This window comes from Solanum verrucosum, unplaced genomic scaffold, assembly GCF_900185275.1.
Source record: "Solanum verrucosum unplaced genomic scaffold, falcon-dt-bn FXZP01000274.1, whole genome shotgun sequence".
Lineage (NCBI taxonomy): Eukaryota > Viridiplantae > Streptophyta > Magnoliopsida > Solanales > Solanaceae > Solanum > Solanum verrucosum.
Window position 1 is genome coordinate 583,377 of NW_026020258.1, and position 24,667 is coordinate 608,043.

The following is a 24,667-nucleotide window of genomic DNA, read 5'->3' on the forward strand; positions in this document are numbered from 1 at the left end:
AAAGGGAATTCTGGTTTGTGGTGGCGCACGTAGGCGGGCCTAGGATTCTCGCTTATATAAGATATGATATTATTGGGAGTTGAAATGTTGTTATATTAATCATATCTCGAAAATGTTGTAAAGTTTGGCCAATATTAAAAAGTCACAAACCATCGAAAAAGTCACAATTTTTCAATGTGAAAATCTCAAGTTGATGTTCATTTGATTCCCCCAAAATATCAAATAGTAACATTTTCGGGAAGCAAAAGGATAAATTATAAAATCAAATTAAAAAAAAATGATTTATTAAAGGATAAACGATAAGCATTCATAATTTTCAGATATCAGAAAAATGATCATTCATAATCTTAATGAGGTTATGGACGCGGATATAAATTAACTAGAAAATATAATAGTAATAAATTATGGATAAAAAAAGCAATTACTTTCAATTTGTTGTCGCCCCTTCTCCAAGCTTCCGGTTTACTTTACAGGAAGTTAGGAACATTCTACACTCTTCTGGTTACAAAAATTTGTTTGTCCCGAAGCTTCAGTTTATTTGTCTCAGCGTTCAGTAAAACCCCATTTGCACAATCGCCAGACAAAACCCCATTTGCACATAAGCATTGCCGTAAGGAAGAAAAAGAATGAGCATGGCGACACGGAGGTCTGCTCTCGCGTCCCTTAAGGTGTCTCGTTCCCGCGTAATGTCTCAGTCTCGTCCAGCAGTCTCTCGTCTCTCTGAGAATAGAATACTTGGCGGCAGCACCACACCGCCTAGGAATGGGTTTGTTATTGCAGAAAGAAGTGCGGCCAGTTCTAATGTTTGGAGGAATTATGACTTGTTTGGCAAGAGTTTCTTACGCTCATACTCCACTGCTGCTCCTGCTAGCTCTGGACAGGCACGGTTTTCTTCTTCCTAATACCACTCATTTCTTTGTCCAATTAACTTCAATTGAATGCATTTGATCCTTTTAGCTCCGTATTAAAATATAATCTATGTGTACATAGTGCCGGTCAGAATACAGTTTTCTCATTTGATCGTGTTTTGGAACTGTACCTACATAGGTAACTTTAAGAAATTTATCTCCCGGCCTTCCTTTGCAGACTGGAGGCCTTAAATATTGTTGGTTTTACTACAAGTATGGAATGCTTGAGTTTCACTGATACTAGGACCTGAGCAGACTGTTTTATGAACTCCTATGTATGCAAATTATTATTATAGTGGTACATATTTAACCATTCCCCATTTGTAGGCACACACAGAATTTGATATCCTATTGTCAATTGTTTAACAATTTGGTGGAGCACCCACTCTGTATTCTCCCATTCTGTATAGACTTTTGTGATAGCTGTTTTATTTGATGCTGTCAGTTTGCTTCTTTTTTCCGGCTGTGCATTTCATTTGACAACAGTGGTGTTGCCATAAAAGCTGCTCTAGTGTTCTACTATTGATGCTAAGAAGCAATGGTGTGAATGAAAGTAAATCTGCCCCCTCAACTATGTTATATCCTTTTAAACAAGGAAGCTTTGATGTTATATGGTACAATACTAAGGGGGTCTGCAGATAAAAACAGCCTTTTTAATTAGGGTCCATTGGTCTCCCAGGCATTGTCTAATATGAGAAGTACCATGATTGTAGATATGTATCTACACCATATTGCCATTTGTCAATTCTCTTATATTTGACTTGATGATTGCTTATTAACTTTGGCTAATTTCAGATGGTTCTGCCATAATGTTTGTTTGTTTCCTATATTAATTTGTATGAAGATTTAGCAGATTAATAATACGGACTACACCGAGATGGCTCTTGAAGCTATTGTTGGTGCTGTAGAAGCAGCACGGACCAACAAGCAACAAGTAGTTGAGACAGAGCACTTAATGAAAGCTCTTTTGGAGCAGAAGGATGGGTTGGCTCGAAGGATATTCACGAAGGCTGGGTTGAACAACACATCAGTTCTGCAAGAAACAGATAATTTTATATCTCAGCAACCGAAGGTATGAAAAATGGAGGCTTATTGTGAATTCTGTAAGTTCTTTGAATAGAACCATCAGATCTTTTTTCTTGCAGGTTGTAGGTGATACTAGTGGCCCAATAATGGGTTCACATCTTAGTTCCCTCCTAGAGAATATGAAGAAGCATAAGAAGGCAATGGGAGATTCTTTTATGTCTGTGGAGCATATGTTGCTAGCTTTTTTTTCAGACAAAAGATTTGGTCAAAAGTTATTTAGGGATCTCCAACTTACAGAGGAGGCTTTGAAGGATGCTGTCAATGCTATCCGTGGAAGTCAGAGAGTAACTGATCCGAGTATGTATATGCGTGTGTATATATTGCTTCAAGTTTCGTAGCCCTGTCTCTTCTGATATCATTCAATCTAGTTGGGGGGTATAGCCTAGTTATCTAACTACATCACAATATGAGACGATCCTTACTTTGGTTGATTGGGTGGATTTTCTTTTGCAATCATGCAATTTTGTTTGTTGACAGGGATGTCTTGTAAGATAGTTAAAGCTCATTATATTTCATAAAATACATGCCTAATAAAATAATTCCTAGTAGCTGGTATAATACTCCATCCACATGGACTTTAGACTCGAAGGAATGTTTATATGTGGTAGAACCTTAATAACATGATGAAATATGTAATTCTCGTTGTGCCCTTGCTTTGTTATTGTCTTCTACTTGATACAGAAGTTGCCGATGACAGTGCTTTGAGGTGTCACTCATTTTTCTGGTTGCTGCTAATACATAGCTTTAACTCTTTCCAGACCCAGAGGGAAAATATGAGGCACTGGATAGATATGGAAATGACTTAACTGAACTTGCCAGACGTGGTAAACTTGACCCGGTAATAGGAAGAGATGATGAAATACGGCGCTGCATTCAAATATTAAGTCGGAGGACAAAGAACAATCCTGTAATTATTGGTGAGCCTGGAGTGGGGAAAACTGCAATTGCAGAAGGGTATGATCTCTAGCCTTTTGTGGTCTCACTGTGTGATGTATGCCTATGTTTTTCTTTATATTTATGTGGTATCCTGTTTCAGTTGAGAACACCCCAAAACACTACTGAAAATGCATGATTATTAGCTGAGGGAGGTTTGTGTTATTTGGCAGACTCTCTGTGGGATTTACACGAAGAACTTATTGCTTGTTTATATAGTTTCTGGACAATATGTTCGTACGGTTGACTATTTGAATTGTGAGATGGCTCCGGATATGTTATGTGGATTTGTTGAAAATTTGTAATTATGTCATTGTCTGAAATAATTATTATCTTTCTTGTTTTCCATGGTTCCTTGTGTTCATCTTTAATGAATAGTTGTGGGGCAAAAGGAATATAGTTATCACACTTCTTACTTAGGACCTTTATGTTGCAGTATTAGGGTATCATTGAGTTTTATGTTAACTCCCTTTGCTTATAAGAATTGAGGTGGCAAAGCCCTTTGGATGACATTGATCCTCTTTTTAATTAATAGAATGCCAAAATTGTGGTAGCTTGTAAAGCACTGCATCGTCTCGTTTTTTTTTTACATAGGTCCAAGATAGTATAGTGTGTAACGTTGCTAGTCTTGGGAGTTAAATGCAATTGGTAGCATTGTTCACATCGTCTATTATATGCATTATTTTAGGTTTCTGGCCTTTGTTTAATGGAGATGTGCTTTTGATAGCTTAATTTCTGAAAGTCAACTACTTTTGTTTCTTGAAATGATCTTTTGATGCTCATATGCCGGAGTATTAGATTTGATGGCGGAAAGTGGTCACAATCTAAGAAATAAAATTATATGGGTAGAGTCGGAATGATGGCACGACCCAACTAGAAAATAGAAATTATATAGGAAAGGTCGGATTGATGGCACGACCCTATTGAAGAAGAGAAATAACATGGGTGGGGTCGGAATGACGACACGACCATACTGAAAAAGAGAAATTATCGGGGTAGGGTCGGAATGATGGAACAACGTCATACAAATCAAATTTGAGATGTCATCGGAAAGACAAATGGAACTACGGAAATCAAATCTGAGGAGTCACCGAAAAGACACAGTGCTATGCAACTCAAATATGAGAAAGTAGTTTAGAAAAATCCACAGTACTACGCAAATTAAAAATGAAAAGTAGTCCGGAGAGATGCACAGTGCTATGCAAAAAAAAGGTTACCGGAAGGATAGCACAGTGCTACACAAATTTAATATGAAAAAATTAGTCACCGGAAAGATCGCACGGTGCCACAAAATTAAATATGAAAAAGTAGTCACCGGAAAGATGGCACAGTGCTACACAAATTAGATATATGAAGTAGTCACCGCAATAATGGCAAGGTGCTACACAAATTGAATATGAAAAGTAGTCACCGGATCGATATCACAGTGCTACACAAATACCAACGGATATGGGGTTGACACAAAGCAGTCCTAGAAAGTCATCGGAAATTGACGCACGATGAACTGTCTAACTAAGTGTTCTTCCCCTAAATATGGGGTTCATGCATATATCATTGATGTCACTTTTGTTAACATAATTATTGGCCAGACAGGCGACATATTTGGGTAATAGCCACCCACCTGCAGCGGAAGCTCTTTGATTATCTACCAAGATCGTAGAGACTCTGATACCATGTGAGAAATATTGAAAAAAATATTATTGAATTGTTGTTGTGTCAACATTATTACATTGAAATTCTATTTATAGACACTACAATATAATCCTTTACAAAGTAGGATACTACTCCCTCCGTCCCTATTTACTTGTCCATATTTCTTTTTTTAGTTGTCCCTATTTAGTTGTCCATTTTGACAAATCAAGAAAGGACAACAAATTTTTTCCTATTATACCCTTATTTACACTTCTTGAAAATTGTAAAAGTGTATGTTGTTTCCCTCCATTTTATTTCACTTGAATTCAAATAAGTGGTTGTAATTTTGAAGTGAAAAGTTGTCATAAGGGTAAAATTGTAACTTCACTGTGCTAATCATTGTTGCCTTAATCTGTGTGCCATTTCTAAAGTGGACAACTAAAAAGGGACGGAGGGAGTATTTACTATTTCTCTTTTATTTTAAATAGGATTGTATAAACATATTCCTATTCTAATAGGATTGTATAAACTTATTCATGTTCTAACATTTCCAAAATTATGTTTGTCTTTTAGTTGTTACTTGTTACTACTTTGGTTTTAGACTTACCCTTTGTGGTTTTTATGTTTCCAAAAATAGTCAGTATATTTTTAGCCTTTGTGGTTTTTATATGTTTCCAAAAGTAGTCAGTATTTTCTTAATTACATCAGTTGTTGTAGCTGTAACTTATTTAACTCAAGATTTATGAAATTCTAGTTTGTTTATCTTATGAGAAAAGCTGAAGTAACTGTTAGGCAGATGTGTGTCTGCAAGGGAAGGGAAGTGGGTATGTCTGAATAGATACTTGAGTATATTGAGAATGGAGGTATTCTTTGCTTCAACCTAGAGACGTAATACAATAGGTTGGCACGAAATGTGGGACAGTCCCAATGAGAAATATTGGAAAAACATATTATTGAACTTGTATTGACATTATTACACATAGATTCTACTTTTAGATGATATAACACAATCCTTTACCAATTAAGATACTATATACTATATCTATTTCTATTCCTATTTTAAGTAGGATTATATATACCCATTCTTATTCTAACACTTCCCCCTCAAGCTGGTGCATACACATTATATGTACCTAGTTTGTTACAAATATAATTAATGCGAGGATAGATGAAGGACTTGACGAAGATATTTGCAAGTTGATCACTTGACTTCACCAATTTTGTAACAATATCTCGTGGGAGTATCTTTTCTTTGACAAAGTGAATCAATCTATGTGCTTAGTCCTCACATGGAACATTGGATTTGATGCGTTATGAAGGACCGCTTGACTGTTACACAAGTTTCATATGATCGGTTTCTCCAAATTTTAGTTCAATCAGCAACTGTTTGATTTAAATTAGCTCACAAGTTGCTACAACTATTGCTTGATATTTTTCTTCTACATTAGATCGAGCAACGGTACTCTGTTTCTTACTTTTTCATGACACTAAATTACTTCTTATTAAAACACAATATCCGGTTGTAGAACCTCTATTAGAGGATGATCTTGCCCAATCAACGTTTGTATATTCAGTGATATGCTCATGGCCTTGATCCTTGAAGAGTAGTCCTTTACCTAGAGCTGACTTTACATACCACAAAATACTAATAATTGCATCTCAATGACTATCACTTGGGGAAGTCATAAACTGTCTTACATCACTTACATGAAAAAAATGTCGGGGTGAGAATTGAGATAGTTCAACTTTCCAACCAGCCATCTATATCTTTCATGATTACCTAGTGTCTCCTTTAATCCGCAAGGGGAGCTTAACATGTGAATCCATGGGTGTGGCAATGGGTCTTCATCACATCATTCGTGTCTCCTCTAGGAAGTCCAAGGCATACTTGCGCTATGAAATAACAATACCTAATCTAGATGGAGCAACCTCAATACCTAGGAATACTTCAGTCTATCTAGGTAGACTAGGTCCTTAGTCTGAAAATATTGAAAAAGATGTTGCTTCAATTAGTTATACCATCTTGATTATTGTCGGTGATAACGATATCATCAACGTAAACAAGAAAATAAATATATAGATTTGGTGCAGAAGGTTGAAACATAAAGTGATTAGCTCCACTACGAGTCATGCAGAACACTTGAATTACTAACTTTTCAAACCAAGCTCGAGGAGATTGTTTCAGACTATAGAGTGACTTATGCAATCGACATACAAGGCTACTAGATTCCCCTTCAACAATAAAATCAGCTGGTTACTCCATAGAAACTTCTTTCTCAAGATTACCATGCAAAAAAGCATCCTTAATGTCCAACTGATGAAAAGGCTATTGACAAACGACAACCATAGATAGGAAAAGATAAGCATATGCTATTTTAACCATGAGAGCGAAAGTGTTACTATAACCTTGCCCAAATATCTAAGTATACCCTTTGGCAACAAGGCGAGCGTCAAGCCGTTCAACTTGACTATTTGGACCAATTTTGACGTTATAAACCCAATGGCAACCAATAATAGATTTACCTACACAAATGGAGACAAGCTCCCAAGTACCACTCATATGAAAAGTAAACATGTTAACATTTCATCAATCATAGCCTACCTACATCTAGAATGAGAAATTGCTTCATTTGTAGTCTTAGGAATGGAAATAGAGGACAAAAGTGATACAAAGGCATAATGAGGTGTTGATAGATGATGACAACGGAAGAAAGTATAATGTGGGTTAACATTTGGAGTGGATCGTATACCTTTTTTGAAGTGTAGTTAGTTGTCTAGGAGGAGGCAAGTCCACAACAGGAGCAGGGTCCCCGAAACATGACATGAATCATTTGAGACTAGTGTTGGATGCAGATGAGGATGGTAAGTCAGAAGTGGTGGCACTACAACTTGAGATGTAACAGTAATTGCAGATTCCTCGATGGTCGGTACATGCAAGACCTCAGAGAAATTAAGATGATCAGAAGATGTATAGTAAGGTTAAGATTCAAAGAATGTGACATTAGCGGACATAATATATCAATGACGGTTGGGTGAATAAAATGATACCCTTTTTGAACTTGAGAGTAACCAAAAAAGACACATATGAGCGCACAAGGGGCTAATTTATCTTTCCTTGGTGCTAAGTCATGAATAAAGCATGTGCTTCTGTATTTCAGCAAAAACAACTTATCATTCATTTATTCAGAAAATCCAAATGCATCTTGAATCATCAATGAAACTAACGAAATAATGATATCCTCTTGTTGAACTAACTTTACTAGGACCCCAAATATCAGAATGACCTAATGTAAAAATAGACTTTGAACGACCCTCAGTACTATGTGTTGCTCATGTGTGTTTCCCAAGTTGGCAGGACTCACAATCTAATGTGGATAAACTAGACACTTATCTTTTTCAGGTTAGATAGACGCGGACATTTGGAGGATCTGTAACAGAGCATGATGTGAAAGAATTTGAAGAGGTAAGATAGTAAGGTTGTTCTGATTCATGTCTTGTGCCAATCATTTATCTCATATTGCGGTCCTGCATGAGAAAAAATGACGAAAGATATTATGCCACAATGTGGCTAGATTAAAAGGAGAACGAGGGACGTAAAGAATTGAGTCTAGAGTGATAGAAGTTAGGGATTTCGCTTTCTCAACCCCTTTTGGTTGTGTTTGCCCATTAATAGCAGGACGAGACTATGAATAAACAATATGAGACAAAAGTGATTTATTGCTGAAGATATGATCAAAAGCGCCTGAGTCCATGACCCATGATCCAAGAGTACTAGATTGTGAAACATAAGCAAAATTACTTGCAATAGAAACATGAAGTTAAGCAATCGAAGCTATTTGTGGAAACTTTTGCTTAATTGTTTGATACAAAAGGAACTCGTCATATGCTGTTTGAGAATTATTTGATGGTTTACTAGGCTGAGCAACATGTGCTACTTGCGGAGATGTTTGCTTACTTGTGCAATTTTGAAAGAACTCATTATAGTCTTTTAAAGCAATAGGATCATCACTAGGTGGTGGATTATGCAAAATATAACAGATGTCACGAGTGTGTCCAAGTTTATGACATTAATTACACTTGGGTTGAGGTTTCCCAAAATGGCCTCTTCGTTGATTCTCCATGACTAATATGTTTGTTTTTTTTATGACTTGAGATGCGAGAATAGTGGGTGATGAAACTACTTTGTGACTAGGAGGCACAACAATATGAAGTAGAAGAGAGAATAATTCATCTATTGGAACTGTAGGACTAGCTATCTACGTAAACATTGTGTATTCTTTACTTATTGTTTTGTAGTTTTGTAGTTGCTTACCTTTTGTTTCAGTAGTAGTAATTAGGTCCATGACCTGGTTCCCTGACATGTGGTGGACTCATACTATTCATCAATTGATATCCGAGCATGTTTCTCCTAACATATTAATACGTAGGAGAGATCTTGCTCTGAATCACGCACTGAATCACGATCCTTGTGATGGTGTTGGCTTTTGCACAACACCCACAAAATAAAAGATGACACATATTAGTTCCAACCGTTGCGGAAAATTGCCGCACCAAGACTAGTTTTTTTCTTGAATTTTGTCACCAATGTTGTGATACCATGTGAGAAATATTAAAAACTATTATTGAATTGTGTATTTACATTATTATATAGAGATTCTATTTATATCCACTATAATATAATCCTTTACCAGGTAGGTACTCTTATTCCTATTCCTATTCCAAGTAGGATTGTCCTTCTGTGAAGTTCTTGGAGAAATGAAAACTTCTTGAAAGAAGCTTCGACCAATGTATCTTCCACATCTCCAATCCATACCTCTTGAAAAGGGTATGTATTGGAAACCTACCAGGAAAAGTACTCCATTACTCGACAACTTTGTCCGCCGGTTTCAATATTCGGTGGATGATGTTGTAGACGGAGCAGCGGCTAAATATGTTAAAGAACACAATATCTTTGTGAACTTAAAGCATGAGATAGCAGTGTTCATCTTTAATGTGAATAAAATTCATTCCATAGGATTGTGTATACCTATTCCTATTCTAACATTCCCAATTTTTTGTAGTGGAAAAACCACAACCCCTTGGGATTATCCTACTCAAATATACAAGTACCATAAATGATGTGTATGAAGGAGGGGGGAGGGGTGATCTAATAGTGGTTGGAGATGTAGAGGAGTTCTTTTGTAACAGTGAGTCCTTGCTAGGGATCTGCTCTAAGCCCACAATTTCTTAGCCTGGTTACGTAATGATTTATTCAATAATACATAAAATAAATTTTACAATATATGCTAGTTGCAAATGATATTTTGTTATTTGATAAACTAGTGACAGAGTTGATCGTTGATTGACAAAACTAGTGAGGAATCAATTAGAAGTTGCAATTGTAGACAAGAATGGTAAAGTATAAGGAATTTTACAATAGGTAAAAGTAAAACAGAAGATATGCATTGCAAGTTTAGCCTTAGAAGAATGAAGTTGAAGTGGGGTTAGATAGGATAGTGATGTCTAAATACAAAAAAAAAAACAGATATCTAAACTCAATCTTTTATTTAAATGACATGAAAGATGAAGATGTAACACAATATTTAGGCGGACCCTCCATTAAATGCTTTCCGATGATGAGATACATACATAAGTGGAATGTAAGGTTAATGGGGTTGGTTAGATCAAACTGGATTATATGGGAGTAAATGCTGGACCATTAAGACCCAATTTTAAATAGCTTGTAAATATTAGTGTCATATGTCCTACAGGAGGAGTGTGAATAGGTTCATTATATTCACTTATATAAATAAATAGAGGTGTAGGGTCTATCGATTAGCAATTTCCACCCTCTCTTTTCTTCCATGTTTATTTCTCAGACCCACCAAATTGACAAGATGAACATAGTAAATATGCGGTGTCAGATGAAGGTATACAAGAGGAGAAATGATTGCATCCAAGTGAAGGTGCAAGTAGCACACATTGACAGTACAATGAGAGATTGCCTCACTCAGTTATGTCTTTCGTAGGCCTTTCAAGTGTGTTGGCTTATTGTTGATGCTATGATGATTGAAGGTCTTAAAATTGTTTGAGTAGATCTAAAACTACATGGGAGTCGATCTAAAAACACCTACATTGTCAACAAATATAATTATATTTTTTAAATTTCTTTATTTATATAATAACTAGATTTTGGTTATGAATTTACAACAGTAAAAGCAATTGATTAAACTTATGCAATACTAATTCGTTGGAGTTGAAGACTCGTCGCTATTACTCTTACATTACATTTTGTGTTTACCAGGAGCTCTTAATGTTGTTAAGAGATTTGTATATCAATGTAAAATGTAGAAAATCTCTATTCTGAAAAAACCCTTAATTTGTCAAGACCCAATTTACGTTAAATCGTGAAAGCACCCAACATCCCCGTGTTGAGTGAACCACACAATAAACAACTAACACATTCCCAACATTAGATAATAATGTCTAAAATAGGGAATGCCATAGATAATTGAGTCTCTACTAAGATAGTAGAGATTTTTGTATCATGTGAAAAAGAAGAGATAGTACTGCTTATTGACTTGATTATTGACATAATGAGTGGTTTTTATGAAGGGTTTTTAGTCTAGTGGTATAAGGTAAGTAATTACTTTATGTGAAGGATAAGATAACTAATTGTTCTCTTACAGATGCATAAGAAAGCACTAAAAATATCATATAAAATATTATACATTTTCTCCTATTAAGATAAAATGAGCCTAGGCAATGCTAACCTATAATTACTTTGATTCTCTTTTTATTCTAACACGGTCTTCAATCATTAAAAGAAGTCTGGAAAAAAAGCAGAAAAGAGGTGAAAGATGGTATCAGCCAAATCTACATGACACTTTAACATCAGGATGATTTGCTTTCTTACCTTGCAGGTTAGCTCAAAGGATAGTACGTGGAGATGTTCCTGAACCTTTGATGAATCGGAAGGTTATAACTTCTCTTTCTCATTGCTTAATATAATTGAATTTATATTATTGTGTAAAGGATCAGCAAGAATTTCTCTTTGCATGAGTTTAATCAAGTGATTGTGTATGTGCAAAAGCTTGGAAGATGGCATTTTGCAGTGTTAGTCGGATTGCTTTTTCTTCTATTTTTTTTTTGTTTGGGGAAAGCCTATCTTGATTTGAAGAAATAAATGATAGTTGAAAATTGCTGCTCTTCTATTGAGAAGTATGGGCCTTAAGCTGTTGCTTACTGAAAAAAAGGTGATGTCTCTCTTGTTGCAGTGATATTTTTATGACAAAAAATATCTAGGTTTCTTTTAGCTCTCCCAGTTTATTGGTACATAATTTTCTGTTGAAGATACAAATCGGCTCAAGACAGTTGATGCAGTTCTTACTCAACTGAACCAGCATGGCAAAGTTACATATTGTCTTAATAATTTCTGGGAGTAATATCCAATCGAGTTTGATACTGAGAAAAATATAATGTAGACTAAATTTTGATCAACTAAGCTAGTCCGCTTCATAAGCTAGTCTTTTACCCAATCCCTCACTCTCTAAGGGATAGGAGGAAAAGGATACGAATAACCTCTAATTGTCTATGAGGTTTATAAAGTCTTTCAAGTGCTAATACTGTACTCTAATTTGCGTTTTCTTTTGATTTTATTTAGTTGATATCTCTCGATATGGGTGCCTTGCTTGCTGGTGCAAAGTACCGTGGAGATTTTGAGGAGAGGTTGAAAGCGGTTTTAAAGGAAGTCTCTGCATCCAATGGGCAGATTATATTGTTTATTGATGAGATACACACTGTAGTTGGTGCAGGTTTGGTATATTATTTTTAATTTTTATCTACCCATGAATGAAATTGTTTATTTCTACTGAATGTTTAGAAACTTTTTCAACTGTAATCTTTCTCTGAACGATCATTTCTCTATTGTCCATTTATAAATTTCTATGCTGAATGGTGCTGGCTCAAGCTACTTCTCTGTTTTCAAATATCAAGATTATGGACAACAAGTGGTGACTTTCTCTTTTTGTTGGATGATTTTTCTCCTCGCTTAATTATTCTTAAGCAATATAAATTTCGTAGTTTAGTTCCTGTGATGTCATTAGGGAACACTAGGTCTGGACTCTAGTGAGGTCAAAAGCACTATTGCTTCGCCAATTGTGTTTTAGGTAATCCACTTTTGAATTGAGCTTGGACCATAGAAATCCTTAAATTATCATCCTGTTAATTTGGTCCTGGACCTTGGAAATGATTGAACTAGGTTTGTTTTTCTTGTTTTCATATCATAAAGCTGATAAAAAATGATTGATAATGTTCTTTATGTAAGCGGCCAGGTAGAGAAGAAGGCATCTTTATACCCAAGATATAGCTTCTGATTGTAGCTGGGCTTATATATCAACTAATTTAGTGAATATTACTTGGTTAAAACTTGATGATATGTTTTATTCTAAAAATTGTGCTTGTTTATGTTGGTTCTAGGAGCTACTAGCGGGGCCATGGATGCAGGGAATTTGTTGAAACCCATGCTTGGTCGGGGTGAACTTAGATGCATTGGAGCAACCACTTTGAATGAATATAGGAAGTACATTGAGAAGGACCCTGCTCTAGAGCGTAGATTTCAACAAGTATATTGTGGCCAACCTTCTGTGGAAGATACAATTTCTATCCTCCGTGGATTGCGTGAACGATATGAGCTGCATCATGGTGTTAAAATATCAGACAGTGCTCTTGTGTCAGCTGCAGTTCTTGCAGATCGATATATCACTGAGCGATTTTTGCCGGATAAAGGTAGGCTAACTTATCATTACACTGCAAGTTGTCTTAAATGCTTCCATTGGGTTCCTATGAGATCCTTGTGAATGTTTCTTGTTTCTCACCTTGACAGCAGTAATTACTGAGGTCCCTTGATGTCCCGTTAGTTCCTTTTCTTCAAAGCATTTACCATCCTCCTATAAATTTTATAAGCTTAGAGATTACTCACCTTGACAACTATAATCTGCTCTGTTAGCAGTATTATTATTGTTAGAATAGGAATAGGTTTATACAATCCTATTAGAATAAGAATATGTTTATACAATTCTATTAGAATAGGAATAGGTTTATACAATCCTATTAGAATAGGAATAGTAATAGAAATAGAAATAGGAATACTAAATAGTATCCTACTTGGTAAAGGATTGTATTCTAGGGTCTATAAATAGGGTCTCAATGTAATAATGTACACAACAACAATTCAATAATATTCTTTTCCTATATTTCTCACATGGTATCAGAGCCTCTACAAACTTGGTAGAGAATTAAAGAGCTTCCGCTGCCGGCGGGTGGCACCCATATATGCTGCCCGTCTGGCCAATGATTATGTTAACAAAAGTTGGGTCACCGTGTATCTATCCGGTGACTATTTTCTTATATCTAATTTGTGTAGCACCGTGCTATCATTCCGGTGACTACTTTTTCATATTTAATTTTTGTAGCACCGTGCCATCATTCTGGTGTCTACTTTTTTGTGTAGCACTGTGTCATCATTCCAGTGACTACTTTTTCATATATAATTTGTGTAGCACCGTGACATCCTTCCGGTGACTACCTTTTTTGCATATCTTATTTGTGTAGCACCGTGCATCTTTTCGGACTACTTTTCATATTTAATTTGTGCAGTACCGTGGATTTTTTCGAACTATTTTCTCATATCTGAGTTGCATAGCATCATGTGTCTTTTCAGTGACTCCTCAGATTTGATTTGCATAGTTCCATTCGTCTTTCCGGTGACTCCTCAAATCTGATTTGCGTAGGGTTGTGCCATCATTCCAACCCTACCCGTTTCTTTTTCAGTAGGGTCGTGCCAACATTCTGACCCTACCCATATTATTTCTCTTTTTCAATGGGGTCGTTCCATAAATTCAAACTATCCTATATAATTTATATTTTCTAGTTGGGTTGTGACATCATTCCGACTCTACCCATATAATTTTATTTCTTAGATTGTGATCACTTTTAGCCATCAAATCTAATACTCCGGCATATGAGCATGTTCTGGCTAGTTTTTCGGTGACTTGTCTGATATCAACTCGTCTAGTGATTCCAACATGATCCATATACTTTACACTAGATTTTGAGCACTTACGACCATTGCATTGTGAAGAAGTCTATATGGAGCAACCACCTAATTTTGTTGCTCAGGGGGAGTTTAGTAGCCTTGTATGTTGATTACGTAAGTCACTCTATGGTCTGAAACAGTCTTTGCAAGTTTGGTTTGGAAAGTTCCAACACTGTAATTTTATCACTCTTCTGTGTTTTATCGGCATTATGCATCAAATTCAGTATTTCATGAGAAGACCAAGCACATTGAGATTGATTGTCAATTTTGTGAAGTCGAGTGATCAACTTGCAGATTTCACCAAGCCCCTCATCAGTCCTCGTGTTAATTACATTTGTAACAAGCTAGGTACATGAATTGTATGCACTAGCTTGAGGGGGAGTGTTAGAATAGGAATAGGTTTATACAATCCTATTAGAATAAGAATATGTTTATACAATTCTATTAGAATAGGAATAGGTTTATACAATCCTATTAGAATAGGAATAGTAATAGAAATAGAAATAGAAATAGGAATACTAAATAGTATCCTACTTGGTAAAGGATTGTATTCTAGGGTCTATAAATAGGGTCTCAATGTAATAATGTACACAACAACAATTCAATAATATTCTTTTCCTATATTTCTCACAATTATAATGATAGCATTAGTTTATTCTTCATTTTATTACTACAGTTTTTCCCTTTTCTTTGGTTATTGGTACTATTTCTACTGTCAGTACTTGAAGAAATTCTTTCTTCAGTATCTCATCATAGCTTTTTATTCATTCATTTTTTGCAAGCATGTTCTGAAACACAATTTTTTTTGAGCCGAGAGTCTATTGAAAACGACGTCTCTACCCCACAAAGTTAGGGGTAAGGTCTGTGTTACGCCATATTCTCCCCAAACCTGTGCGATGTATGGTATTGTTATTGACTTCATTAGTTGGTGAATCCTTTTTCACATCAAGTAGTACCTCTGGGAACTGCTACTTCTATTGAATATATTATTTTCAATAGAGTAGTTCATTTTGTTTTTGAAAACTTGGTAAGTTTATAATTAGAGAATTGTGTTTGATTTTTTCTTTTGATGTGTGGAATCAGAATATGTCATTAAGGTGTGGGATGGGGAGGGAAAATCAAATCAACCTGATGGATATTAAGATCTGGGTGGGGGGGGGGGGGGTTGTAAACCTTAAGATACGATTAAAGAAGATAGTACCATACTTTATACATGATCCTTGTAAACAATCTGAAGTAATAAGACAAAAAGAAAAAGAAAAAAAATTGAGATTGATTTTCTCTACTGTTATATAAATCTTTGGAAGGAATGGAAGACTCCTAATAAATACTGGAGCTAAAGTAGACATGTTAACATGAAAATTGCTGTAAGATTTGTGCTATATATTTCAAAAAATATTAGAATAGTCGAGGAATTTACCAATCATCATTCAAGTTGTAGAGTAGTATCTGGAAAATATTTTATTAAAAGCAAACCTAGTGACTCGGGTTAAAAAATTTAATGATGTAGCAGTTGTTGTCAAGTACCTTGTGCGAAATAAAGACTTGGGAAAATATTATTGAATTGTGTATCTACATAATTACACTGAGCCCTATTTATAGACAAACATGACAATCCTTCTTCAAGTAGAGTACTAGATACAAATCATATTTCTATTCCTATTTTAACACTCCCCCTCAAGTTGGTGCATAGAAGTCATTTGTACCGAACTTGCTACATATGTAATTAATACGAGGATTAGTGAGGAACTTGGTGAAAATGTTTGCAAGCTGATCACTTGACTTCACAAATTTTGGAACAATATCTTCGGAGAGTATCTTTTCTCTGGCAAAGTGACAATCAATCTCAATGTGCTTAGTCCTCTAATGATATACCAGATTTGATGCGATATGAAGGGGGACGCTTAAAAAGCGGTCTCATTTTCTGCTGGGCAAGCACTTTGTTGTTAGGACTGATCTGAAGGCATCGAAACATCTCCTAGAGCAGCAAATTCATACAGACTTTCAGGTTGCTGGCATTTCAAAAATGATGGCCTTCGAGTTCTCCATTGAATACAAAAAGGGGTTTGAGAATAAGGCTGCTAATGCCTTATCCAGAATGCTTGATGCTGAACTTTTAGCCATTTCCTTACACATGATTGACTTCTACCTCAAGATTAAGGAAACTTGGTTGACTGAGCCTGCCTTGCAGTTGGTAATTGAGAAACTGCAAGTTCAGCCATTTAAATCCTATACTTGGTGCAATAATCAGTTCAGGTGGAAGGGTAGATTGGTTGCAGGGTGATGATCCACAGTTGAGGACTATCATGGAAGTCTAGCATAGTACCCTCAACGGGGACATTCTGGCATGGATGCCACTATATGAAATTGCAGTCCTTGTTCCATTGGAAATCACTCATTCAGGATGTCAGAGACTTCATTCATAAGTGTGATATATGCCAGAGACATAAGTATGATGCAGCGGCTTCCCCAGGTTATTGGCTATTCCAGAGTACTCCCAACCTTTCATTGTGGAGACAGATGCTAGTTGGAAGGGTATTGTAGCTGTTTTGATGCAAACCCCCTTGGCTCCTAGACACCAGGCTTTGTCTGTGTATGATAGAGAGTTGTTGGCATTGGGTTTTGCTGTACAAAAGTGGTCTCATTTTCTGTTGGGTTACCACCTTGTTGTTAGGACTGATCAGAAGGCATTGAAACATCTCCTAGAGCAGCAAATTCTTAGACTTTCAGGTTTCTGGCATCTCAAAAATGATGGCTTTTGACTTCTCCATTGAATACAAAAAGGGATTTGAAAATATGGCTGCTGATGCCTTATCCAGAATGTGCATGATGCTGAGCTTTTGGCCATTTCCTTACTCCACATGATGACTTATACCTCTAGATGAAGAATACTTGGTTGACTGATCCTGGCTTGGCGTTGGCAATTGGGAAACTGCAAGTTCAGCTATTTAAATCCTAATACTTGGTTGACTGATCCTGCCTTGGTGTTGGCAATTGAGAAACTCCAAGTTCAGCTATTTAAATCCTATACTTGGTGCAATAATCAGCTGAGGTGGGAGGGTGGATTGGTTGCAGGTGATGATCCACAGTTGAGGACTATAATGGAACTCTGGCATAGTACCCTAAGGAGGCCATTCTGGCATGGATGCCAGTATATGGAGATGGCAGTCATTAATCCATCGGAAATCACTCATTCAAGATGTCAGAGACTTCATTCACAAGTGTGATATATGCCAGAGACAAAAGTATGATGCAACAGCTTCCCCAGGTTATTTGCAGCCTCTTCCTATTCCTTACGGTGATTGGACTGACATATGCTTGGATTTTATTGAAAGCCTTCCTAAGTCCCATGGTAAGGATGTTGTCTTAGTTGTGGTGGATAGACTGAACAAGTATGCACACTTCCTGAGCCTACAACACCCATACACTTCTCAAACAGGGGCCAAATCTTAGATAGTGTCTTTAAGTTGCATGGTATGCCAGTCACTATGATCAGTGACAGGAATCCTGTGTTCCTGAGTTCCTTTTGGCAGGAGTTGTTCACACTCCAAGGTGTGTAGTTGCAGAGATCAACAGCATACCATCCTTGGACTGATGGCCATACAAAGGTGGTAAACAGTACATTGGAGACTTACTTGAGGTGTTTTTATAAGATAGTCCCAAGTAGGGATGGCAAAATGGGTAATTTATATGGGTACCTATTCAAATTACCCATCTTAAATGAGTTGGGTAGCCGACTCATTTAAAATGGGTAAAAAACGAGTCAAACTCATATTACCCATTTAAAAGTGGGTAGTTAAATGGGTAAAAGAGACTCATTTATAAAAGAAAGAAAAGTGACATTAATATTTTTTAAGGTGTAAGTGGTCGGGTAGGGATGGGTGGGATGAAAAAAATTGAATTTGTTTTTGAAAAACAATTTTTTTTTTTTTTGGGAAGGGGCTGGTTGGGGGGTGGGGGGTGGGCTAGTAGGGGGTGAGGCTAGTAGGGGGTGGGGATCAAAGTAGTAAAAAGTAAATTTAATTTCTTTAAAAAAACAAATAGAAAAATAAATTTAATTTTTGAGGCGTTGGGGGTGGGCAGGTGGAGGGTGAAGGGGGGGGGGGGTAGGAGTAGTGAAAAAAAACTAATTTTTGAGGAGTTGGAGTTGGAGTTGGGGTTGGGGGTGGGGGTGGGGGTGGGGGTGGGCAGGTTAAATTTAAAAAGTTTCAAGTTTTTTTTTGTAGGGGTGGGGGTGGAGTGGGATGGGAGGGGTGGGTGAAGAGTGGGGTAAGAGATTTTGCTTTTGAAGCTTTTAACATGATCCCTATAATAATATGGGTAAATATGGATACCCATATTATCCATTGGGTAACTCGTTTTTACCCATTTAAAATATGAGCCGAGTCGAGTATTTTACTCATTTTTATTTAACTCGTTTTTTATGGACTCATATTCGACTTGTCACTCCTAGTCCCAAGGATTGGGCTACTTATCTAACCCTAGCAGAATGGTGGTATAACACTACCTTCCACTCCAATATCAAGTGTACTCCATATGAGGTGGTTAGAAACCATCTATTCATTTGCCATATTTGGTGGATGAGAGTGCAACTGAGGTGGTGGATAGGACACTTGAAGCTAGGGAAGCTATATCTCCTATTCATATGCCTTATTTGGTGGGTGAGAGTGTTATTGAGATAGTGGATAGGATACTTGAAGCTAGGGAAGCTATCATTCAGCTGTTGAAGTTTCACATATTGCCAGGGCACATCAAAGGATGAAAATGTGGCTGATAAACACAGATCAGACAGGTCCTTTGAAGTTGGTGATTGGGTATATCTGAAATTACAACCTTACAGACAGCTTTCAGTGGCTTCCAGACCATTTAACAAGCTTGCTGCTAAGTATTATGGACCTTATCTTTTTGAGGCCAAGATTGTTGATGTTGCCTGTAGACTCTTACTCCCTGATGATGTTCTCATACATCCTATTCTATGTGTCTCAGTTCAAGAGGTGTCATGCTGTGCCTTTGAATATCAACCATCCCTCTGTCCAGTCCTCATTGTCCTTTACCTAGATCTATGTTAGATATATATTGGTAAAATGGGGTAACAAGGCTGTGTCTGGTGCTCATCAAATGGACTTGTATTGATGCTGCATAGGCTACTTTGGGGTTCCTACCTGAATTGCAATAAAGGTTTCCATCCTTCCTTCACGGGGGTGGGGGTGGGGGTGGTATTGATACAAGTAGAAGGAGCAGAGATATTGAGGTGAGCTGGCAGCTGATGTGGATGGATTGGTTAAGAGTTAGTTAGACAGGAGTCAAAATTTTGTTAATACCGTAGCAAATTCAGTTAGCACTAAAGCAGTTTCCATTAGTTAGTTCAGTTTCATTCTAGATTGGGCATAAAGTCTCAATAGTAATGGATACAAGAGTCATCCATGAAAGATAATATAAACACTCCTCTCTTGTCTATATTTTCTCTCAATTAGCTTCCCTCTCGGTTGATCATTAATTCATTCATGAAATATAATACAAACTCTTTTCTCTCAATTAGTTTCCCTTCGGTTGAATAAACCGACTTAGCTTCTTCTTCCTCGAGAATAATCTCCTGGATTGAATATCTTCATTACAAGTGTAATGGCAACAGGTTCCAGATGTTGAAATCTTCAAAATTAGTACAGCAGCCTGGTATTTTTATAGATTAAGAAAGTTTAAGGGTCCAGGTGCTTATTTTTATGCCTCATTCATATGTTTTTATAGCATCTAGTGGATTGATGGATCAAGATTTCAAGCTGCTTGTAGAATATTTTTAGTACAGTATGTTCGTAATTTGACTTACTTTTATTTAGTGTTTCTCACTCTATATTCTATTATTACTTTTCAGCAATTGACCTTGTTGATGAAGCTGCTGCAAAACTAAAGATGGAAATTACTTCAAAGCCAACTGAATTAGATGAGATAGATAGGACTGTGATGAAGTTGGAAATGGAGAAACTGTCTCTGAAGAATGACATGGATAAAGCATCCAAAGAAAGACTGAACAAGCTAGAAAGTGATTTGAACTCCTTTAAGCAAAAGCAGAAAGAGTTAAACGAACAGTGGGAACGCGAGAAAGCTCTGATGACACGCATACGTTCTATAAAGGAGGAGGTGGATAACTGTTTTTGATGCTGAAATCAATTCAAGTTGCAGTTTTTATTTGTATTCTCATGATTACTGTCTAATCTTTTTCGTTGAGTAGATTGACAGGGTGAACTTAGAGATGGAAGCTGCTGAACGTGATTATGACTTGAATCGTGCTGCTGAACTCAAGTATGGGACCCTAATCACCCTTCAACGCCAGCTAGAAGAAGCAGAGAAAAACCTGGCTGACTACCGGAAGTCTGGGAGTTCAATGCTTCGTGAAGAAGTAACAGATCTTGATATTGTTGAAATTGTAAGCAAGTGGACGGGTATACCATTATCAAACCTTCAGCAGTCTGAGAGAGACAAGCTTGTCTTTTTAGAAAATGAACTTCACAAAAGAGTTATTGGTCAGGATATGGCAGTAAAATCTGTAGCTGATGCAATCAGGCGATCCAGGGCAGGCCTATCCGATCCAAATCGGCCCATTGCAAGCTTCATGTTCATGGGCCCCACAGGAGTTGGCAAAACTGAACTGGGAAAGGCTCTTGCTGCTTACCTTTTCAATACTGAAAACGCTTTGGTGCGTATTGACATGAGTGAATACATGGAGAAACATGCTGTTTCACGGTTGGTTGGTGCACCACCAGGTTATGTTGGATATGAAGAGGGTGGGCAACTCACCGAAGTGGTCCGTCGGAGGCCTTACTCTGTGATCCTATTTGATGAAATTGAGAAAGCACATCATGATGTTTTTAACATTCTCTTACAGCTATTGGACGATGGAAGAATAACTGATTCTCAAGGGAGAACTGTTAGTTTCACAAACACTGTTGTAATAATGACATCAAACATTGGGTCACATTACATTCTTGAGACTCTTCGGAACACTCAAGATAGCCAGGAGGCAGTTTATGATTTGATGAAAAAGCAGGTTATTGAATTGGCAAGACAGACCTTCCGTCCCGAGTTTATGAATCGGGTTGATGAATACATTGTTTTCCAGCCTCTGGACCTTAAGCAAGTTAGCAGAATTGTTGAGCTCCAGGTAATACAGATGTGTGAATCCTGATCCTCCTGACTTCATATGTACATTTTTGTTCTGTTCCTTTTGTTTCCTGCAGTGTCATCTGCGTTCTGATTACTTTCATTTAAGAACTTTATAAGCGCTACATGCAGTTATCTGTGATGCAGTAATCTGTTAGTATCAGTTGTTCAGTGTGAGAGCAAAAAACTTTTCTTAGTGCACATTAGTACTCAACATTACATGAAAGTACATTTCATTTGCTTGAGAACTGGATTGAGCTGCAGCACATCCTATCTAGTGTCTGCTCCTGTAGTAGTTCTGTTGCTGAGTATGACCTAAAGATATTGTTTCATCTGGTGCTTAAGCTTGCTCGAAGACGAACCTAATTTTGGTGTCTTTTCTGTGTTTCTGATTCTTTATTTGGGGTAACTGTTTGGCTACATCTATATTTCAATCTTAGCATCGCTCTGAATAAACTGTGTATTTGCATAATCATCTTGTTAGAAACCTAACAAGGTCATTTTTTCTGATGCAGATGAGAAGGGTGAAAGATAGACTGAAACAGAAGAAAATTGATCTTCAATACACGCAGGAAGCTATCAGTCTGTTGGCGAATATGGGCTTTGACCCCAACTATGGAGCTCGGCCTGTTAAACGAGTGATTCAGCAGATGGTTGAGAACGAAGTAGCAATGGGAGTTCTAAGAGGAGATTATACGGAGGAAGACATGATTATCGTTGATACTGATGCTTCACCTCAGGCCAAGGACCTTCCTCCCCAGAAGAGACTGTTGATAAGGAAAATTGAGAATGGTTCTAACATGGATACCATGGTTGCCAACGATTGACAGTGCACAACCTAGTAGGTATACATATATAATCTAAATGCTTAGATGGGGATCTAGGCTGTAAATTTAACATCAATAAATGAAAGACTCTTGCTGTTGCTTTTCTGTGCCAACTGAGGGAACTCCAATTTCCAACTTGCAAGTTGTTTTTACTAGTTAATGAGCTAAAAAGGCTGCAATTCAAAAATTGAATGTACGATGTACCTTCTTAACTTAATCTTAACGTTATGCTGACTCAAACACAGATGCTAGCGTGGTTTTCCTTTTGCTCTTGCCAAGTATGAGTGAGTGATGGCCATCTTCCACCTTCTGAGCAGCAACACCAACTTGGGATTGGGTGTTTTCACGTCTCACCGAACTTGAGATGATTCCACTGCCAAGACTTGGTATGGGCAATATGGTGTGTGCACTCCCAAGACTTGTTTATTGATTCACTAGTTTTGGGAATGTCCGTTGAATGTTTTTTCCTTATTACTACATAAAAATTACGTGGAAAGACTATCCTTAAGACTTAACTACATAAATAATACTATTTTTCAGTATTACAAATATGAAAGTTTTTTTTTACATATATAGTAGTTTAAAGAAGTTGAAAAGATAATAATAATTATTATTAATATATATAGATTAATTTTATATATATATATATATATATTAAATCAAAAAGAGTACGGTTGGTTCCCACTATTGGGTAGTTATCAAAGTTTGCATTTCTTTTGATATTGTAACACCCCGTATCCAAAAATAGAGCTTTCAGATTTTTGGTGTTACAGGTGGCACTCACGGACACCATTCACAGACCGTAGATGAACTCACGGTCCATCCTGCAGGTCCGTGGTTCGTGACAGAAAACTTCCCCAGAACTCAGTCAGAAAAATTGGCTAAGTCCCGACTCACGGACAGACCCACGGTCCGTAGATCAGACCACGGTCCGTGGATCGAGACTTCCCTTACCCAGCCTCTGACACAAACTACGGTCAACCAACACGGACCGTCAATCGATCCACGGTCCGTAGGTCTAACCGTAGATGAGGATTAGCAACCAGTTAGCTGAAAATTGTTTATGGGTCAACTTCAGATGGTCATAACTCTTAGCACAAAATGAATTATGTGTCCCATGACCTATGGTTAGATAGATAATTGAATTATCTTTCGAACGCCACTGAGTTTGCTAAATTTCGACCTCCGAGTAAAAATTTATACTTATTTTAGTGAAGCCCTATCGGGCAGACTCGATCGACGGACCCAATCTACGGACCGTCGATTGAATGACGGCCCGTCAGTCCAATCCGTCGATCACTCCAACAGCAATTAAGTCAGGGGTCTTTTGGTCTTTTCCTATTTCGTTTAACCCCTAAGATACGTCGTTTAAACCCTAAATCATGAGGTTTTAATCAGTTTAAGCCTAGAAACATAACTAGAACTTACCTTAGTCAAAATCATTAATAAAAACTTAGAAATTAGAAGCAAGAGAGGAGAAAAAGGTCAAGAACCCTAGTTCAAGAACGCAGCAAGTTTCCTTCAGTTCCAGCCCCGAAATTGAAAGATTTCTCCGTGGAATTCGTCACCAGGTATGTGGGATTTCACTAGTGGGTTCCTTTCACCCATTAGGTCCCTAGAATTCAGTCAGATTCTTGATTCCATAATTATGAACAGACCTAGGGTTTCTAGAATTTGAACAGATCATCATGAATTAATTATCTGAAATGTTCCAAATCAGATTATCATGTTATTGCTCAGTTTATCGCATGAATTTCAGAACCCTAGCTATGTATTTCTTTAGTTCTTGAATTACATATGCTAGGTCAGATATTTCAGTATTCAGTTATACATGCCTCAGTTTATGAATGCATCATTATCAGATTAATTGTTGCATTCTCAGTTTGCATGTTCAGTTCAAGCTATCCAGTAACTAACAAAAATTCAGTCATAAAGTATTAATTACTTAATTCATTGGGAGTAGCATAATACCGAGTTGGACTAGGGTTCAACGTACCTATATAGTCCCAGAACTACGAGCCACGTAGGTGTAAGTCCCCTCTGTGGGCAAC

At 37.0% G+C, this 24,667-nt stretch overlaps 1 protein-coding gene across 1 annotated transcript; it reads left to right on the forward strand.

The window, feature by feature from the left end:
• Positions 1-525: 525 nt before the first annotated feature.
• LOC125833319 (chaperone protein ClpB4, mitochondrial-like) lies at positions 526-22,657 on the forward strand. The gene is made up of 10 exons (XM_049512464.1): positions 526-881; positions 1,762-1,980; positions 2,054-2,291; positions 2,753-2,948; positions 11,462-11,516; positions 12,202-12,352; positions 13,017-13,325; positions 20,504-20,769; positions 20,861-21,790; positions 22,305-22,657. Exons 1-10 carry the CDS (start codon positions 627-629, stop codon positions 22,614-22,616), a joined length of 2,931 nt encoding a protein of 976 aa, XP_049368421.1. The 5' UTR covers positions 526-626; the 3' UTR covers positions 22,617-22,657.
• The last annotated feature ends 2,010 nt before the right edge of the window (positions 22,658-24,667 follow it).